Source organism: Dipteris shenzhenensis, chromosome 10 (assembly GCF_047967505.1).
Source record: "Dipteris shenzhenensis isolate YYH24624 ecotype China chromosome 10, Dip_SZ_1.0, whole genome shotgun sequence".
Classification (NCBI taxonomy): domain Eukaryota; kingdom Viridiplantae; phylum Streptophyta; class Polypodiopsida; order Gleicheniales; family Dipteridaceae; genus Dipteris; species Dipteris shenzhenensis.
Window position 1 is genome coordinate 9,488,620 of NC_141605.1, and position 19,970 is coordinate 9,508,589.

Below are 19,970 nucleotides of genomic sequence, written 5' to 3' on the forward strand. Positions count from 1 at the left end.
CCCGCAGCAGATCTTCCCTCTTCAGGGCTCCTGCCTCCTCGCTCCAGGCCTCTACAGTTCCCTTTGTTCCAAGGTCCCTGCCTCTTCACCCAGGCTCCTTCAGCCTCCTCTTCTCTAGGCTCTTGCCTCCTCAGTTCAGGCTTCTCTAGCCTCTTCGCTCCTGGCCCCTGCCTCTTCGCTTCAGGCTTCTCCTGCCTCCGTGCTCTCAGGCTGCAGCCTTCTTGTGTCCCCCCTTCTGCTGTTTCAGCTCAGCCTCTTCTGCAGCCTCCTTGTGCTCCCTTTCCTCTGCTTCAGTTCAGCCTCTCCTGCAGCTCCTGTTTTCTTATCTTATTCAAGATATCTTGTATTTCAGTTGCTGCCCTGGTTTAAGGGCTGAGTTACAGCAGATCAGTTGTGGCACATTTTGTTATCTCTAAGTGTTCTCTGTGTGGTTCTATAATTTCAGTTTGTTTGCATCTTCCGCTGCCATTTTTAATATGGTATCAGAGCACCAGGATACTCTCTGATCTAGGAACTTCTATATTGATGAAGTTGAAGAAGTTTGTCCTCGTCAGCAACTCTCTTTCCCACTGACTACAGAGCTCTCTTCTTCCCCCCCCTTTTTTTTTTTTTTTTTTTTTTTTTTGCTGCCTGTCGGCAGCCCTGTTCTAGACCTTGATCTTTTCTTCAGCCCCTTGTTGCTGTCCACTCCCTGGTTTCAGTTATGGCTGATGAAACAAAGGATTCTACTCCGGATCTTCGCGTTTCCCCTATGTCCAGTTTCTTTCAAGAGTCTGACAAGCCTGTACGTATTCCCACTCTTCCTACATTTCCAGATGCTCGGCAGTTAGATGGGACCAACTATTCTCTTTGGAAAATTCAGATGGCGTCTGTATTGGAATCTTATGATCTTGCTGAGTTTGTTTATCTCTAAGTGTTCTCTGTGTGGTTCTATAATTTCAGTTTGTTTGCATCTTCCGCTGCCATTTTTAATAAGACCAGCAGGGCAGGTAGGTGCATAAAGGGAGCTGATGAAGGGGCTCTGGCAGCAGCACAGAAGGGGCCAGGGAAGGCCCTATAATCTATCCTAGTAAACCATTTGTGGTTGAAACAGATGCTAGTGACCATGCTGTCCGAGCAACTTTGTTCCAAGCCGGTAGACTGGTAGCTTTTGAGGCTAAAAAGCTAACCGAGCTACAGTACAGGTGGCCAACACATGAAAATGAGATGTATGTTGTTATTCGTGCGTTGGAAAAGTGGAGACATTATTTATATGGCTCTACTTGTGTGGTCTAATTGGATAACTTTTTCTTAAGTATTTTTGCAATGCCTCTGATCTTAGACAGCAAGAGTGTCAGAGTTGATGCGGAATTTGACTTCGAGATTCGTTATCGAAAGGGTCCTACAAATAAGGTAGCTGATGCCTTGACATCGGTACTGTGAATCAACTTTGCATCATACAGATCCATTCTCACAGGGGCCTTTACTCCTCTTGGAAGTAAACTACGAGAATACTCCATTCGGAATGGTCTTCTTTTCTGAAAGGGTAACGTGTGTGTACCCGACGTTAGAGATACGACGCACCGTATCTTATTTAAATGTCATGATAGTCCCATCGCCAGACATCCGGGGGGGCAAAGAACTTTGGATCTAGTCAATAGACTTTTCTTTTGGCCTAAGCTGAAAGTTGATGTCAAACAGTATGTTCGAAATTGTCAACAATGCCAAGTCAATAAAGCTGAGCACTTGAGAGGAGGTGGATTGTTGCACCCTTTGGAAATACATGAGAATAAATGGCAAAGTATTTCCATGGATTTTGTGGTAATTTACCACGAATCTCTTGTGGACATGATGCACTTTGGGTAATCATTGACCAACTCACCAAATGCTAGATTCATACCTACAAGAGAGACTATTACAGACACCCAGCTTGCTCACTTGTTTGTTGAGAAGCTGTTTAATCTTTATGGCTTCCCCGCTGAAATAGCCCGTGAAGAGATGCTAAGTTTACTGGACATTTTTGGCGGCTCAACTCAGCATGAGTTCGGCTGATCATGCAGAATTGAATGGACAGACTTAGTGGGTTGATCAGATTTTGGAAGACATGCTGCGAGCTTTTGTCTCCCTAGGCAGTATAATTGGGAAGACTTCCCTGAAACAGTCCATTCGTGTTGATATATGGATATCAGCCTAGAGCCCCTTGGGTAGCTGGCTTACAGAATGTTAAGGTGAGCTCTGTGGCTGATCGGTTACAAGAGCAACAAGATATGTTGCAGTTAGCAAGGTAAAGCATAAGAAGTGCTCAAGATAGAGCGCAGTTTCATGCTAATTAGAAGCGGACACCTCGAGTTTTCTCAGAAGGTCAGCAGATATCTAGATGAATCCAAGAACATGCCCAAACTCATCCTCTAAAAATATACATAGTGCAGTTTCAATCTCATGATAGTCACTCATAAGGGTGAAACCATAAACTCCATCACGCATAGTAGGGACTAGCTAATATCACCACTAACATCATCAATGCCCAACAGTGGGTGTATGACACGACCCCAACACTCATGAAACCTCTGGCCTACAAGCAAACACAAGAACACACCAAACGTGAGGAATCTGAGCAGGCTGCTCACCACCCAACCATGACATCTACAGGATGTGATCCCGAATCAGGAGATTTCCTCTCCGAGCCACGAGCTGAGCTACTGGCACGAACTCCCAACCAGATCCTAACCAGCCTGGTGTCCCATACCACCAGGTGGCGCTATGAAGCCTGGGATTTGTTGCTGGGCCTTGGGCTACGCTATGATGCAAGCGGGCGTCCGCGACTCAATCCAAGATCATACCTAGCACCTGGGAACGAGACTTGCTCCCTTCGCCTCCCCTAGAACTGAAACTCTAGGCCCCTTATATAGACTCGGGCCCCAAGCACCAAAAATGGCAAAGACCTCTAACTGGTTCGTACCCCTCAAACCGAGAATCAAGCCTGCCTAACTCTAAGCCTCCCTAGGCTACCTGAGCTAGTCTTGTGTACCCAGTACACATCAGATACCAATCCGTGCACATGACAAACTTCCCCTCCTCTAAGAACTCACTCTTGAGTTCGTTAAAAAACCCGAGAAAGTCATCTGGTGGTTCTGTAAGGTCTCCCATGTTGAATCCTCCTCAACATGATCCTTCCACTTGATCTTGTATTCCGTGATAGTTCTGTCTTTCACGAAATTCAGGAATACTCTCAGGTTCGTGTGGAATAAAAGTCAAATCTGTAACTTCTATTATCTCTTGAGGAGACACAAGTTGATCATCCGCACCCAGTAACTCTTTCAGTGTACTGACATGAAATACTAGATGTACTTTAACATCAGGAGGCAATTGCAGTCTATATGCAGCTGGTCCAATTCTTTTAATAACCTTGAACGGACCATAGTATCTGGGGGATAACTTCGGAACCAAACCAGTACTTAGGCTCTTGGGTTCCTTGGGAATTCGCAAATATACCATCATTCCTTCAAAGAACTCTCTAGGTGAACGATGTCTATTAGCATAAAATCTGTCCCGATCTTGGGCATTTCTAATAGGCTCCTTGGCAAACTGTAACATTTCGTGCATGTCTTGCAAGAATGTCTTTGCAGCATCATTTTGGATTCCCTTTAACCCAACCATAACTGGTGACTTTGGTTGAAACCCGTACATAAGCATAAAAGGACTATAACCAGTACTCGAATGCTTTGCACTGTTATAAGCAAATTCTATCATAGGTAGATATCTTCCCATGAAGACTGTCTCTTAGAAACATATGCCCGAAGCATATCTTCAACTAATTGGTTGGCCTTCTCTGTACTGCCATCAGATTGTGCATGATCTGAGGAACTCATACTTAGAGTAGTTTCTAACTTCTCAAAAACAAGTGTCCAAAAGTTACTTGTAAATTTCAAGTCCCTGTCACTGACTACGTCAGAGGGCAAACCATACAGCTTAAACAAGTGGTCCACAAACTCGTGAGCCAACTGAACAACTGAAATAGTTGTTCTAGTAGGTAAGAATCTAGCCATTTTTGTCAGACGGTCGACTATGACCCAAATAGAGTCATGACCCTTGCGTGTTCTTGGCAAACAGGTAATAAAATACATGGAAATACTTTCCCATTTATTACCCGGGATTTGCAATGGCTGTAATAAACCCGCGCTTCTAAGGCATTCCGCCTTAGTAACCTAATAAACCTAGCAACCTACCACATAGTTTTCTATAAATGCACACATCTTAGGCCAATAAAAGGTATCCTTCATAAGAGACAGAGTCCGATGTATACCTGGATGTCCAACACTAGGAGCATCATGACACTCCCAGAGAATCTTGGATTGAAGATCCAAAACATCTGGCACACATATCTTTCCATCCGGAACAGCAAGCCGTTCCTAATCATCCACTAACCTCTCGCTGCCTGTACCGTAGGTGGCACAATCCCTCAGTCCTGGTCAACCATGTAGCTCCCATCCTGGACTTTCTGGCAAAAAGAACTGAAATGACTATTAGTTGCGCAAAGCCCTCTCAAGGATTAAAATAGGTCTGAGGATATTTTCGTAAATGACATAGCATTTACAAACTTGACTCAACTTAAGGCATCCGCCACACTATTTAGCGAACCCTTTCAATAATGTATTTCAAAATCAAAATCTTGCATTAATTCTGCCCATCTAGCCTTCCATCCCCTCAATTCAGACCCATCACACACATACTTGATTGACTGGTGATCAATCAATACAAGAAACTTCGAACCATACGAGTAGTGTCTCCAAACGTTTAGAGCATACACAACTGCATAGAGTTCTTTTTCTAGTGTGGGCCAACGATATTGGGTGTCGTCTAGCTTCTCACTCTCAAAAGCTACAGCTCTGCCCTCTTGAAATAAAGTTGCCCCAATCGCAAAATCACTTGCATCGGCCTCTAAAACATAAGGCCGGGTAGGATCAGGTAATGCAAGAACAAGTGCTTCCTTGATAGTTAACTTCAAGGTTTCAAAAGCCTTGTTCAATGCATCATTCCAAGAGATCGGTTGGGTAGACCTGTGTCCACGACCTTTCAATATGTTGGTCAAGGGTGCTGTGATATGTGAATAATCACGCACAGACTTCTGTAGAAATACCGTGAATCCTAAGAGCGAACGAAGTTGTTTCACAATCTAAGGGATAGGTCATTCTAAAACCTTCTGGATACGATCCAGATCAATGCTAATACCTTCAGAAGAAATCTTGTGTCCTAAGTAAATGATCTCCTTCATAAAGAAGTCACATTTACTCATCTTGGAATAAAGTTTATGCTGTCTTAGTATAACTAAGACAATCCGAAGGTATCCTATGTAATTCTCTAGCGTTCGGCTATATACTAAAATGTCATCTAAGAACACGACAATAAATTTTCCCAGAAAATCTCGGAACAAACCGTTCATCATTTGCTAGAAGGTGGCAGGAGCATTGGTCAAACCAAAAGATAATACGAGAAACTCGTAGTGGCCATACCTAGTTCGGAATGTGGTTCTATCTATGTGTTTAGCATAGATACGGATTTGGTGATAACCCGTACGCAAATCAATCTTAGTGAAATGCTTCGCTCCGCCGGCCAAATAGTCGGAATGAGAAAGAGGGTATCGATTCTTCATTGTCACTTTATTCAATCGGTTATAATCTATACACCTTCTCTACGAAGTATCTTTCTTCTTTCTTAAGAGAATAGGTGCTCCCCAAGGTGATTTACTTGGGCGAATATAGCCCATATTCAGATAATCATGTAGCTGTGAGCCTAACTCATCCTCCTCAAGCTGGCTCATCCTATAAGGTGGAACACTAATAGGTTGAGCCCCATGGACTATATCTATGCAATGGTCTACTGCCCATTCTGGATGTAAACCTTCCAGCAGTTAAGCAGGGAATACATCCATGAAATCATCTAACAATGTTCTCAATTCACAATGTTCAAACACACTTAAATCATTCTTCTTATTAGCAGAGACAACAAATGAAGAAAGCGGAATCAAAACACACTGATACACATCATAATGAGAAGTATTTAATATATTTCGAAGCTACATCGCAAATACAATAGGTCCTTGAGAAGAGGGAATATCAACACACTGAATACCAAATTGGATGCCCTTTTCCAAAAAAGAAAGAGTATGTTCCTTCCATCCAATCTGAGTATCATGGGTTTTAAACCACTCTATTCCGATTAACAAGTCCACATGCTCCAAGTGCAGGACATAGCACGTAAGAGCCGCTAAGTAGTCCTGAATCCGGATAGAAAGTGCTTCAATCTTGCGATCCCAAAACTGCTTTCCAGCTGGAAGCTGCACCTCATAGGTGTAGTTTGTAATTAACAAAGTTGTGAGAGCCCCCGGGTCAAAGAGAATGTGAACTCTTTGGTCCCTAACTTCTCCATAAACTTGGAAAAGATCATGGGAACCAAATAACGAAGTATTAAAAGTGCAATTACAAGAAAGTGGGCAGGTAATGACATTTACAGTAATACATGTCATCGAAACTTGATTAGCTCTCTTAGCTTTGCTACCTCGACCCGCATAGCGATTCTGTCCCGGCGCTTGCTTCTAGTTCTTGCGCTTAGGACAATCATTCCTAGTGTGGCCCCACTCCTCGTCTATGAAGCAACGTCCTTCTTTCTTTAGCTTCAAGGTATGAAGGAAACGGGCACGACCATTCTTCGCCTGACTCGAATGGTTCTTGGAGGTGTTATCTATAGACTTCGACTCCCTGGTACCAGTGGTAGACTGGAAGATCTTCCTCTTGTTCTTCCCACCGTGTCAGCAACTATGGTTCCCTTTGCGTTGGCCATGGTATCATCATAGATGCGCGCATAATTCATGGCCTTTGCAAAGTGGTACACTTGTTCTTGATTTGTAACTTGTACGAGTCACGCAAACCAACCACAAAGAAACCTAACAAGGTCACTGGATCCATCTTTGTAGCTTTGGTTTGCAAATCCCGAAACCTCTAAAGATAAACCTCAAAAGTCAGATTCATCTTGGACATATAGAAGGCTTTGAGCTTGCCTACGATATCATAATCTTCCTCCTTCAAAAACTCTTTCCTGAAGACCCCTTCGAATTCTATCCATGTTGCAAGCTTGGGTTGGAGTTCCTTTCACCACAATAAAGCCTTTCTTGACATAAACAATGCTGCAAGCTGTATTTTATTGTCATCTGGGTAAGGGTGAAACTGGAAGTGTACTTGCCACTTGTGCAACCAAGTGTCAACAACCTCCTTGGTACGAGACTTCGGATCTCTGGGAAAAGGATCTGGAGTGATGTTCGGACCTAACACTGAGGCCATGGCATCCACATGCGTGAGCCCCTGAACAATGCTAGCCAAAAGAGTGAGTGTAGTTTGAATCCCCTGGAGTTGCTGTGTCAACCCCGTTTGATTCGTGTCAACCTACTCAAACTTCCCATCAAGAGCAGTGGTGAATTCACTGAAGGCTTTCTTCGTAATTCGTAGAGACCCTGGTCATCCTCCTCATGGTAGTTCATATCCTGATCTCCCATCGCAAGCACGGGGTCTACTGAATCAGCCATATCTGAAACCTGATCTGATGAAGGGAGTAAACTTAGAGAAGTGACAGGTAGGATCGAAGCTTGAAGGAGAGTGGAGCAGAAGAAAAAACTGTTCGGATAGGAGGTGACGAAAGAGAAGAGAGGCTGGTCGATGAAAGAGGTACAAAGCTGACGATCAACTCAAGTCAGTGAACCCTGAGACTCCCGCTGCTGGCCCCGCTGCTGGCTGTGCCGTATGGAAGTCTGCTGCAAGCCGTACCTAGGTGACAAAATCCGCCAGGGGTGTGGAGGGGTCTTCTCGTGCACACAAGCATAAGCCGAGGCAGTACTATGGTCTCACCAGGCTATAACGTAGAAGGTACAGCTTTTAGAAAGCTATGCTTAAGAAAGCCCACCCTCCCAGGATCTCCAACGGCATTTGGGTGCGCTCTAATCTTTCTGCAACACATCATTTGAAGGTCAACTTGGGTAAAACCAAGGTCATGATCTTCAACACATCCCAAGTGGCCACACACAAGGAGCAATTTAAACTTGGACAGGGTCCCATTCGAGAATATTTCATCATATACAAGCCTAGGTGTTCTCTTTTCAAGCCCAAGCCTTCACAATGCGACCAACTATGCAAGCTCATTTGAGCAAGGAATATTCTAAGGAATATTCAACACTAGCTAAACTCGACGCCCAGCAAGAATGTATGGTAGTCCCTTTTGGGAGACAGACTCCTCCCGCATAGAGAGCATTCAGGTTCTCCTTCTTGCTCGAATGATCCACAACAAGCCGTCAGTCCTGCATCATATTATACTAGTAGAGCCTCTCTTTAGCTTGACGTTGTTTGGTCACATATCTCCATAGGATCAAGGACTTCGGTACCACGACATCCAGATGATGTAATTGCCATGGTGGCCTTGACTTCGTCTATGGCATTCGAGGTGGAGGGGAATCAGAGGAGCTGGTATAGTCGAACACACAGATGGTTTGCAGACTTGGAACTACAAATGCACAAACTGCTAGGTATAGCCTTGAAGCTCCATCCATTCCACTCGCCTGTCAGGAGGTGAACTAGGTCATCAAAGAGGACTTCTTGTAGCTCCACACATACCTGACTTGATTAGCACCAACGAGATCACTACTTGCGGATCCCTCATGAGGAACCGGCTGACCCCAACCAAAGCATGATCACAAGTTTTTTCTCCAGCACCTGAGCCAAGGACAGCAAGGACCACACGTAGCAAAGAGCCAGAGTGCACGACTCGACAAACCCGCCCCGATTAGACACTCACATGAGGACCGCAGACATATCCTCTCTCTTCGACGTGGGGAGAGACTAGAGTGACGATAGCACTTGTCAGACAATAGGCTACATCATAGAGATTACAAAGAAGAGATGGAACAGTCACCGAGACATGGCCAGGGAAAAAGAGACAAGTTGACAAAACAATAAGAGCTATGCACAAGAAGCATGATAAAACGGAAACCCACAACAACATTCAACATAAAAGAAGGCAAGCGCATGATTTGTAAGCAAATAACTCAATACAGCCAAGGCATGGAAATCGGAGAAGCTTACACAAAACTAACGAGATAGGAATGCCATCGAATGTAACAAAGACCAAAGTGACCAATCTTTAACTCTTGCTACATAAAGACACTCTATCAATGATCTCTCGTTGCTGCAAAGGAGATTAAAGCTAAAGGCTTATGTTACTAGTGAAGGAGCTCTCATGCACTCCAGTTTCTATGTGCTTCTAATATTGTTTTTTGTCAAATACTTTGTGTTGGCATGGATGGGACACTAACACAATGATCTCTCTCTCTCTCTCTCTCTCTCTCTCTCTCTCTCTCACACACACACAGATATGAGGCTCCTTGTCGTGTTCGCATATCTCGAAAGAGCAGTAAAAACTCACCGTAAAGTGCCTCTCCATGAATCTTTGATCCAATCGTTGCCACATAAAGTACACGAGTGCATTGACTCCTATCAAGGTCCAAACCACACCTCCTGGTGTAAAGAGATTGGACCCCCTGCACATGGCACCCAAAATATAATTTCAAAATGCCCAAATGTACATAAAATGCTAGGAGAGCTTGGATTTTCAAAGAGGTGATAGACAACTAGCTAACTAGACAACATCACATGTGAATAAATAAGGTTCAAGTGCAATCCGAGTTAGCCCAACTTATGAAATTTACGATAAACGCAAGTTAGTGAAAATATAAAATCAGACTTCAATAAACACAAGTGTTACATAGCCAATAGTCTATGTCCATACTTACTTAGACTTTGGTATCCTAGCATGTAACAAAGGGGTAGCATAGCGGCTCTTTATATGTGTACTCTAGGTTGCTAAGATGATGCCACATGGCAGTTTTAGGGAGGAACTATCCCAAATACAAAGTTGTAAAACAGCTTGCCTTAATCCTATAAAAGGATTGGGTGCCTCGCTTGTAATCATCTTATCTGTGTGCAGCCCCTCACAAGTTCTGTTGCAAGTCTAGCGCCTCTCTCTCTCTCTCTCTCTCTCTCTCTCTCTCTCTCTCTCTCTCTCTAGGACTACCTAGGGAGAGGCACATATGCACTTTATGGACATGCAGGACGTTGAGACAAAATAGCACTTCATCTTTAGGTGTCTAGTTTACTATGAGATTCGAGGGCGTTTCTACTGCCTCTTCAGAGATAGCTATGTGATTCTCGCCCGATTCCTCTCCTACCCAGACCAGCAATGCTTGGCAGGTTTCATTCATGAGGTACTCATACACCGCGAGAGGATACTTCGAGCACAGAGATAGGAACAGACTTTTTCCTTGGCTGATCCCTCCACAGCTCTATCACAGAGTTTTTTCAGCCAGATCACATGGACCCTCACGAGACAAGGCCTCGACAGGACAATGACCCGAAGCCAGTGACCCGACAGCTCAAACAGAGGGTTGACACACATATCACACTAGGGGACATCCCCTCCCTATTTATAGTCGGGGCCTGACCAACAAGGGTCATGGTAGCCCCAGTTAGACCCAGAGCTAGACATGCTAGGGATGCACCTGTGAGTGGCCGACAGCACTCTATCGTCGATTTCATGCCCCCATTGCCTCATCAACCCTGATGCCCTAATGATGATGATGATGATGATGATGATGATACGATTGATATATAGTCGACCACCGACATGACTATGTTATACTTAGGACTTAAAACCACCGTTCTCGTTTAGTAGCTCTTTTGTATTGGTGTGGATGCTCGTTTAGTAGCTCCACCACCACAGCTCATTTGTACCTTGTTTGTACCAGGTTTTTCACAGTCTCATAGACCCATCGGCGGACTTCCAAAGACTTTAATACTCTCTCTCTCTCTCTCTCTCTCTCTCTCTCTCTCTCTCTCTCATGGGCTACAAATAATCATGGGATCCAGGATGATTCGTAGTAAGCCCTCAATCCCCCATCAGATGATACAGGTAGAGTTTGCTAAGACCCCTCTTCAGATCGATGCCACCTTTCAAACAGTAACCGTCCTCCATAGAGTCTGGGACCTACCTCGTGAGAGGCCACCGAGACTGGCATTGGAATCCTCTATCCGACTAACAGAGAGTGGGTTTGATACAGCATGGTATGCACACGTCTCTGCTTGGTTCGCCAGTCATGGCATTCAAATGGACAGGCTCCCTTCTTTTTAGTACATCATAGATGCACCCCCTGAGCTGATTCCACGAGATGAGATTAACCACATCATACGGTTAGACCTCCTCCAACTTCACACACTTTGGACTTGGGGGGGGAAACAGGAGTTCCCCACCAAGACCCAACTCTACTATGACCATTTCTTGAGAGTATCGGAGGATGGCCTCATCATCAAACCCCAGTATCTTGAGGACAAAGGAGTCTCACATGCACTGAGGATTGCCATTGCCAGATGCGAGTCTCCTCCCATCAATTGAGGATTGAGGCAAGGAGAGCTGCAGGCATATCCAGAGAGCAGCGGACTTGTATGCTATGCACAATGGGTCAGGTCAAGACCGAGGAGCACTTTCTTTGTATGTGTCCCACCTACTACGAGATCCGAGGACGCTACTATTGCCTTTTTCAGGAGGGACATGGGTTTGGCCCACTCTCACGACTAATCCACTTCCAGGATCAGGTCTATATTGGGCTCTACCTACTGGAGATGCAGAGACAGAGAGAGACTACTGCGACGGATCAGAGAACAACAGGATGCGACCACCACGTCACAGGACACTGAGGTAGATCGAGCGCAAAGGCAGGTCACCGACTTCTATGCATTTGAGTCAGACTACTGCGACGGATCAAAGAACAACAAGATGCGACCACCACGTCACAGGACACTGAGGTGGATCCAGTGCAAAGGTAGGTCACCGACTTCTATGCATTTGAGTCAACTCCAGGGCACTCGGGAGTAGAGGAGGAGGAGCTAGCTGACGTGAGAGATAAATGGGTCAATAGAGGGAGTCGACACGACACCACTACTAGACGAGGGACACGAGGATCTCACATGCAACAGGCGACCAGAGCACACACGATTGAGGTTCGACCTATCTCAGCTCTCCTCAGAGGCGACCGACAGAGACGTGGCATTACACTTGACATAGCCCATCGGATCCAAAGATCGAGGAGACCATGCCCCCCACCACAATGCCAAACAGCTCGACAGATGCAGATACGTGAGCTCTTTGTGTCACACCAGAGAGCTATCACAGAACCTGGATACATGGAGCCACATCATGTTCTTGGAGCATTAGCCCTGAGCGCCTGACATGCCTCACTCATGTTACACACTATTTGGCTTCTCTGGCCTGACTTGATATGATGTACTACATCTATGTGTTTTCTAGTACTCAGCGAGGGCCTTACACAGCCCTTCGCCATAGCCCACATTGGCTTGTATGAGTTTACTTTGTTTCCGCACTTTTGTCCCATAGGCCCGCGAGGCCTCCCTCGGACGTTAATCTCTCTCTCTCTCTCTCTCTCTCTCTCTCTCTCTCCTGTAAGGCTATTAGTGATGAAGCTCAGGACCGCATTGGACAGGTCCACCCCCATGAGCATGAATGCAACCTTGAAGGGGACCAGGACCTATTTGGATGACGATCTCACTCTCTAGCGGCAAGAACACCCCAGGGAGGGCATGGTATGGGTAATGGCAGCAAGAGAAGCAAGGAAATAGGCTGCATAAAGGGATGGTAAAGTGATCATCCGAGAAAGAGGAGACAAGGAGGAGAAGGAAGAGAAGGAAGATGGGGAGATATGATGGTGTCGGGCCCATGGGATGAATGCACACAATGGACTGAAAAAGGCAGTGTGGAATTGTAATGGCACGCTTTGGTCTAATCCGAGAGGGTTCCTGGAAACATACACTGACAGAGACATGATCTTCCACACAGAGACACATGAGAGCCCAGAGAGAGGACTGCCCACAGTAGCAGAATACACATGGGAGTCAGCAGGTCACTACAAAGGGACACAACCCATATGAGACAATACATGATGAGTTCTTCGGGCAGCCTCCTTCTAGGGGACTTCAATGCACGGACAGGTGATAGACAAGTAGGCCTCCTAGACTTTGCATATGAGAGAGATCCCCACATAGTCCCGGAGCTGGATGCAGTAGAGCTCGAGATACTTAGATAGTCGCCAGATGCCCCACATGTGAAAGGATATGGGCGACATCTACTTGAATTGGGGGCAGTCCATGACCTGATCATCTATAATGGTCTCCAAAGATGGCCATCATCTGGGGGACTCACTTGCTTCCCACATGGCACTGGGACAGGTACAGTGGACTACCTACTAGGCCCGCCAGCCTTTGCCTTTCGGATACACGACTTCAATGTACCAACTCGAAGCTGGCCACTCGTACCTCGCCTTTAGTATCTCTCCTATTATGCCAGAAACAGCGCGGAAGCTCCTCCCATGCCCGCTCGTGTCTAGATCCACTTTGACCGTGCCCTTGACCCAGTATATGTGACACTTAGCCAGAAAACTTCCGGCCCTACTTGGAGATGATATAGACCTTGCCCACGCCTAAGACACCCTTGTCTCTATAGTACACGACACAACCACCAGATCCTTCCCCACCATGATCCACACGGGCCCAAGATGGGAAGATGCCTTAAAACCCTTGGTTCGACGACGAGTGCAGAGAGGCAAGAGCACACTTCACACGGAAGCAAGCCCTGGGCCATTTGACGTCAACTGAGGCACAACAAATCTTCCGGCAATTGACACGTCGTAAGAGGCGAAGCCTTAGGATGGATGAAATTATCATATCATTCCGAGGAGGAGATCCAACCACTAAATGGGAGCTTCTATCGGAAGGGAAGCCACCTATTCCCATCACTGATCCAGATGTATGGCACACTTATGCATCTCTCTATGATGTCCCGATGCACGCACCAACAAATATGTCCTCTATGCCCATGCCCACTCCCTATGACTTGTTCACTACACAAAATGTATAGGCTGCGCTATGCCAGCTACACAACCCTAAGAGCGCAGGATCATGAGAGCCTACGGGCCGAGCATTTTGCACATGGGCTGGAGGTGTTAGCTCTAGTCCTAGCATAGATGTTCCACCCAGCTTCCCACCTGCATGGAGCACTACCACTATTGTACAGATGCACAAAGCAAGAGACCCCATGGATACGGGAACTATCACATCCTCATGATTGGCCACACATTGGACAAATCTATGGATTGGTACTAGAGAGAGAGCTCAACAATCATACAGAGGCTCGGGGGCAAAGGGCAAGCATTCCACTCTAGATCACGTCTTCATTTTGAGGGCTATCATTGAGGAGGTGAGGTCCAGACACCAAAAGTCTACGCTTGCTTTGTAGACTTTCGGAAGGCCTTCAACACTGTCCGGCAATCCCACATGATCAAGAGATTACAAGAGATGCAGATCCCGGGCATCATGAGCCCACATGAGTCTGTCAAAGAGAGAGTTCGTGCCCATCAAAGGTTTATCGGATTGGATCAAGAGCACGATAGGGGTGCCTTCCATCTTCTGATCCTCACCAACCTCAGTTCCTTGGCCATCAGCCAGCCATCTGTGGGAGAAATACATGCAGCCCTTCGGCAAGGTGTTGGACCAGCAAACGGAGTGAGGTTTGGGTAACTATTTCAGCAGCTCTTTACAGCTTTCTTTACAGTTTTGCACAGCTCACTTCTCAGCTCTATATTTCAGTCATCTCTCAGCTCTCTTTAGAATCTATTACTCCTCGCTTTCACTCTCACTCATGCAGTAACCCTGCATCCCGGTGGACAGCACAAGCCTCTTCCTTGCCTTGCAGAAGTGCCCTACATTGTCAGTGCGGACAGCATCAAGGTCTCGGTATTGGTCAGCGTTGCCTCTCAAGTCTTTGGGTCTGCAATACATGTGTACAATGTACTCTTCAGAAGCATGTTTCCGTGCTCTCTCGAAGAGTGTCATTTGTATCTCTCAGTTCTCCAAGTATAAAGCAAATTCTCCCCTGATTGGGAGAGGGGGCCCTCAGTGGGTACAAGGAGCGAATTGGTTGTCGACTCCATTCTCTCTCTACCCTTATCTCCTTTCTCTCTCTATGGTGCATAATAATAATTCCTTGCTAAAGGTTTAGAGAAGGTCTTCCTCTGATTACACGATCAGATTACCGTTGCATGTTGCAGCCTTATACTCCAAGAATTTCGGGAACTTACTAAGGAAATCAAGTACACTGTACAACAATCAGAGAATGAATAATAGGCTCCCAAATTTATCTATAGGAATGAATAGAGGATTTGAACATCTCGAATGAAATCTGATTCAAGAAGGGAAGAGACCCATGGAGACAATCCTTGAAACAATCCCTGATTCTGATGATGAATTTGAGCCTATGACTAAGCCCGAAGGGTTTATGGCCTCAACTAGAAGGTATGAAGAGGTTGCAACCGAAGCAAAATGTAAGAAATCCTAGATTTACTATATTTAGAAATGTGCTAAGGAACAGAAAGGAGACTGAAATAGCAGAGAACAAGGAATAATTGTATTGCTTGAATGTATGTAGGGTATCTGTAGTGTCATCCATACAATTGGGCCTCTCTTATATAGAGAGTGAAGAGTCGCACATGAAAAGGTGTGTACTCCAAAGTGTATGTGCATGAAGAGGAGTGTACCCCTTGTGAAGGGTGTGACCCTTGATGAGAGGGTACATTACAATAGGAATGTCTCTTCAATAGAATGTCTCTTGTGAAGGGTTGTGCCTCATAGGAAGTGTCCTGTCGAAAGGGCATACCCTTCCACAAGTGTCCATTCATCAAACCATCCATAAGTCTAGAAATAGAGAAAGGAATACGTCACAAATCGTGACACAAAAGACCTTCCACAGGGTACATCTCATAAAAGTACCAACATAGAAATTGCAGTCTTATGCCAGAGATTTAATGAATGCAAGCGTCTTTCGGCTGATCTCACATCAGTCACATTTCAACAATATGTTCAGACTGTTAGACCCTTAGGACCGAAGGAGGGTTACTTCAGGTAGTGAGATCAAAAGTAAAATTATCCTTTCCAAGATCAAAGGGGAGACGCGCCCACTCAGTGAGCTGGAAGAGTGGATTAGTAAGCTGGAAGACTATTTTGTAGTGTATCCTAAAGGAGTTCAGAGTAAAATAAGGTTTGTTGTGCTTCACCTTGAAGACTTTATGGTGGAGGCATTTGCAACAGGATGGTGTGGTGATTGATACCTGGAAGGATTTAAAAGGGAAATGTTCCAACCACCTCTAGCCAGGAATTAATATATTTATAAATGGTATGATTTAACTCAGCAAGGATCAGTTAAAAGCTATGTCAAACATTTTTGGAAATCCATGGCATTGATGATAGTACTACAATTGCTGAAATTCAATCATGGATTGCATCCTAGCATTGCCTTAGATGAGAAGTCCAGCACTCTCAAGGAGGCTATGCAGTTGGCTGACTTATATGAACCCAAATACAATATGAAGGATAAGACCTTGGGTATTGGCCATTTTGGAACCAAGCTTTCAATCAAAGGTAGCCCTACTTATGACAAGAAGCTTCCTGCATCATCTACAATCTCTTTTATCCCTAGGTACCCTATTGTGTATGGCAGCAGTATGGAACGTATAAAATTGAGGATGCAAAAACATCATTCAATTCCTTCTTCAAAAGACAACTTAGGTGATAAGAAAGACAAGATGGTGAAAGCAATTGTCTCAGGCCCTTCTTGATGAAAGAAAAAAGAAAAATCTGTGCCATCCTTGTGGAGAGAAATGGACCCTAGAGCATCGGAGTGTTCGCAATGGAAAGACGTAAAGAAAGGTTGGTTGCAAAAGGTTACTATTAGCAAGAATGAGCATTTCGAGAAAACTCTTGCATATGTGATTAGAAATGAAGATACTCATATTGTTATTGTTGGTTGCCTGCACTCTGGATTTGTATGTTCATCAATTGGATGTCAGTCTTTCTCGATGGGAGATTTTACAGAAAAGGTTTACATGCAATAGCCACAACGTTTTGAGATAAAAGGGAAAAACACATGGTATGTGGATTGAAGAAAGCGCTTTATGGTTTGAAGCAAGCTCCAAGAGCTTCATACAGCAACATTAATGCATCAAGTCAGAAGGAATGAAAATTTGACAGGCCTTGACTGTGACATCTCCATCGGGACTGCTCTGACTGGAAAAAATCAGTATCACCCTCTAGCTAGATTTTGACTTGGCCTCACGATCTCGTCTCTGTATTCTAAGCACTCAATGTGGATGATCTTATCATTGCAAGCAACAGCATGGAGATGATAGATCTAGTCAATACAAATTTGAGTAAGTAATTTGCCATGACCGATTTGTCAAAATTGCATTACGTATGGACATTGAGATCAAAAAGACGAGATCTTTCTGAATCAGAGAAGACACCTTAAGGAAATGCTTCAAACGGTTTGATACTACAGACTGCAAACCTATCAACACGCCAACTGAAACATTTCATAATTCCTGCACTTCCAGGATGATACATTGTATTGGCAAAACCTGACAAGCTAATCTATATTATGACAACCACCGCATCAAAAATCTGATGTGCCGTAGGCTTCATTAGCCAATTTATGCCAAAACCATGTAAGCATCATTGGGAACTAGTGATGAGGCTCTTCAAGTCCCTTAAAGGTACAATGGACCATCAATTGTGATAGCTGAAGGATACAAATCAGAAGCCCTGCCACATGAGATTCTGTGTCAACAATTGGCTTCACATTCTTGCTCAATCAATATCATAATTTGGTTGCATTGGTTCCAAAGAATGGGATTCTGTCTGCAGATATACTTATTCTCATTCACATTCCATTACAAAAACACAAAATCGAAAAACACACATTTATACTTCACAATCAATAAAAATGGTGGCTTAAGCAAATGAAATTTAGTGAACTACTTCTCACGAGAGAACAATGGCATGACATATCCTCTTATAAGCTCTAGCTTGTGAAGGTATCTTAAAGAGTCGAGCCAAGAACCCTGATGGAAGTTCATTGTTCTCCCAAGATCCATAATGAAAGTCAATATGTTCTTTGGGAAGAGCAGCGTTGTTATTAAGGCAACTGTTACCCTTATTTTAAAAAGATCAACACCGCAGTTTTATCCTTGGGTTTTTAGACCTAAAGAGCTGTTCACCTTTCTGTTCAGGAAGGATCATAGTCCCACGGTACAATCTTAAAGCGTAGTCTTCCTTGTCACCCTGTCAGCATGACATCGTCGCGTGCTCGTTAGCATCAAAGGGATGATTATCCGTTAGATAGGTTTCCATTTTAGCGATATATTCTCAACACAAAATTTGTGTTTGCCATTAACTATGACAATTGTGGCCAAGATAAGAAACGAACTCTCCACGAAAGAACTGGTTCGTAGTGCCAGCTATTCATCTGGAAATATATAAGCCTGGGTTTGTGAGCCCGTAAACCAATATCGGATAGCTCCGGTCTAAATTTCCCTCTACGATGAAATGAAGCAGAAAACTATACGTGCAATGAAAGTTAAACAATTGAAAAATAAGGCGTATAATTTCCAAACATCAGTGTAGGGAGCGGGAAAGAAGTCCTGATCAAACGACAACACGAGTTGAAAATGTTGATCTCAAAGAACATAAACTAGGGTCCCCTTACCCGGAATAATATCTCGAATTGTAGCCTTTGAATGTATGACGCTGCAATCCGGAAAAGCCAGAACGGCCAAAGCTCGAAAACGCCATCCACTGTGTAAGCTTTATTGCCCGGGCCGCAAAGGCTTTTGGCACGGCAGTCTCGTGTATGGAAGGTTGGCCAATGTACAGCAAGCCATGTGCATTGCATGCTTTTCCTACAGCAAATCTGTGCGACGTAGCATCCATGAAATTCGGATTCGGGAGCTGAGGATTGGTAAGCAGTTGTGCCAAAGAAGGTACGCGATGGTGCTGGCGAGGGTGGTCATCACGGAAACGTAAACGAGAGATGCGGGACAACATACGGCGGGTGAACATTGCGGAGATTTAATGACCGATCACAAATTGGGAAAACGGTTTCAGAAAGGTCACGAATTCGTCTTGGAATGCATTTCGATCAAGCTATATCAATTCTCGAAAGATGCCGCTGCGGAAAGCTCCTGACAATTCTGTGTTGAGACGCAGAAGCACCGAACTTCAATCGAAGAAGAAACGGATGATGGAAATGCCTAAAAGGGAGCAGAAGATACCACGAAAAGCTTGAGAAGCACTCGATCCGGAGCCAATGGCGATGTGATGCTTACAAATGCTTGCAATTCGAAAGCCAGCTACTTGAAAACGGAGCAATCCTGCGGATGCAAATCCGATTTGTAAAAAGCTTCGAAGAGAAATTGAAGCACATGGAACTGTCATCTTCTTCTTTCTATTCATTTTAGGGCACATCTCATTATTTGGCGCCTTTTCCAATTAACGAATATCCTCGCTATGAATTCTATGTGGATTTCTTAGCACACTAGGCACATACATCCGAGGGGCTTCCATGAATGCTCGCATCTGCTTTCATCTCTGCAGTTCACGCTTGAGAAAGTTATGTGCGATGCGAGTTTTGAATTAGCCTCCAGTGGCCTTTTGGATCCTCAGTTTTTCGGCGACATCTCTGCCGCCATCGCACCCCGGCGTGGAAATAAGCCCATGCACCGGCGAGATTCACGTCCAGCCCACAACCTAGATGCATTCAATGCACCATGGGCAGGCATTTGATATCGACGTGCAGGGCAACTGTACGCCCACGTACGTTGGCTGCCCACGTTCCAAGAGAGGAGGTCCCGTGGGCATATGAGAGGGTGGGTGCACGAGGAAAAAAAATGTGATATCGGCACAATCCACATCCAACATTGCCATTCCTATCAGCACAATCGACATCAACAACATTGGAAAAAATCCACAATATGCATTTCGTATGAGAGGGTGGGTGCATGG

At 44.8% G+C, this 19,970-nt stretch overlaps 1 protein-coding gene across 2 annotated transcripts in view; it reads right to left on the bottom strand.

Annotated features, from left to right (window-relative positions):
• LOC147897377 (RHOMBOID-like protein 12, mitochondrial) overlaps positions 1-19,466 on the bottom strand; it is a 31,479-nt gene extending 12,013 nt beyond the window's left edge. The window contains exons 1-3 of one of the 2 annotated variants that reach the window (XM_087380763.1): positions 19,295-19,466; positions 18,676-19,159; positions 9,442-9,556 (exon numbers count right to left, since the gene is read on the bottom strand). In XM_087380763.1, the coding sequence (XP_087236889.1) occupies positions 9,442-9,556; positions 18,676-19,028 (468 nt within the window). In that variant the 5' untranslated portion in view covers positions 19,029-19,159; positions 19,295-19,466. Of the gene's footprint in view, positions 1-9,441; positions 9,557-18,675; positions 19,160-19,240 lie in introns of both variants that reach the window. The other variant, XM_087380761.1, reaches the window with a different exon arrangement.
• Between the last annotated feature and the right edge of the window lie 504 nt (positions 19,467-19,970).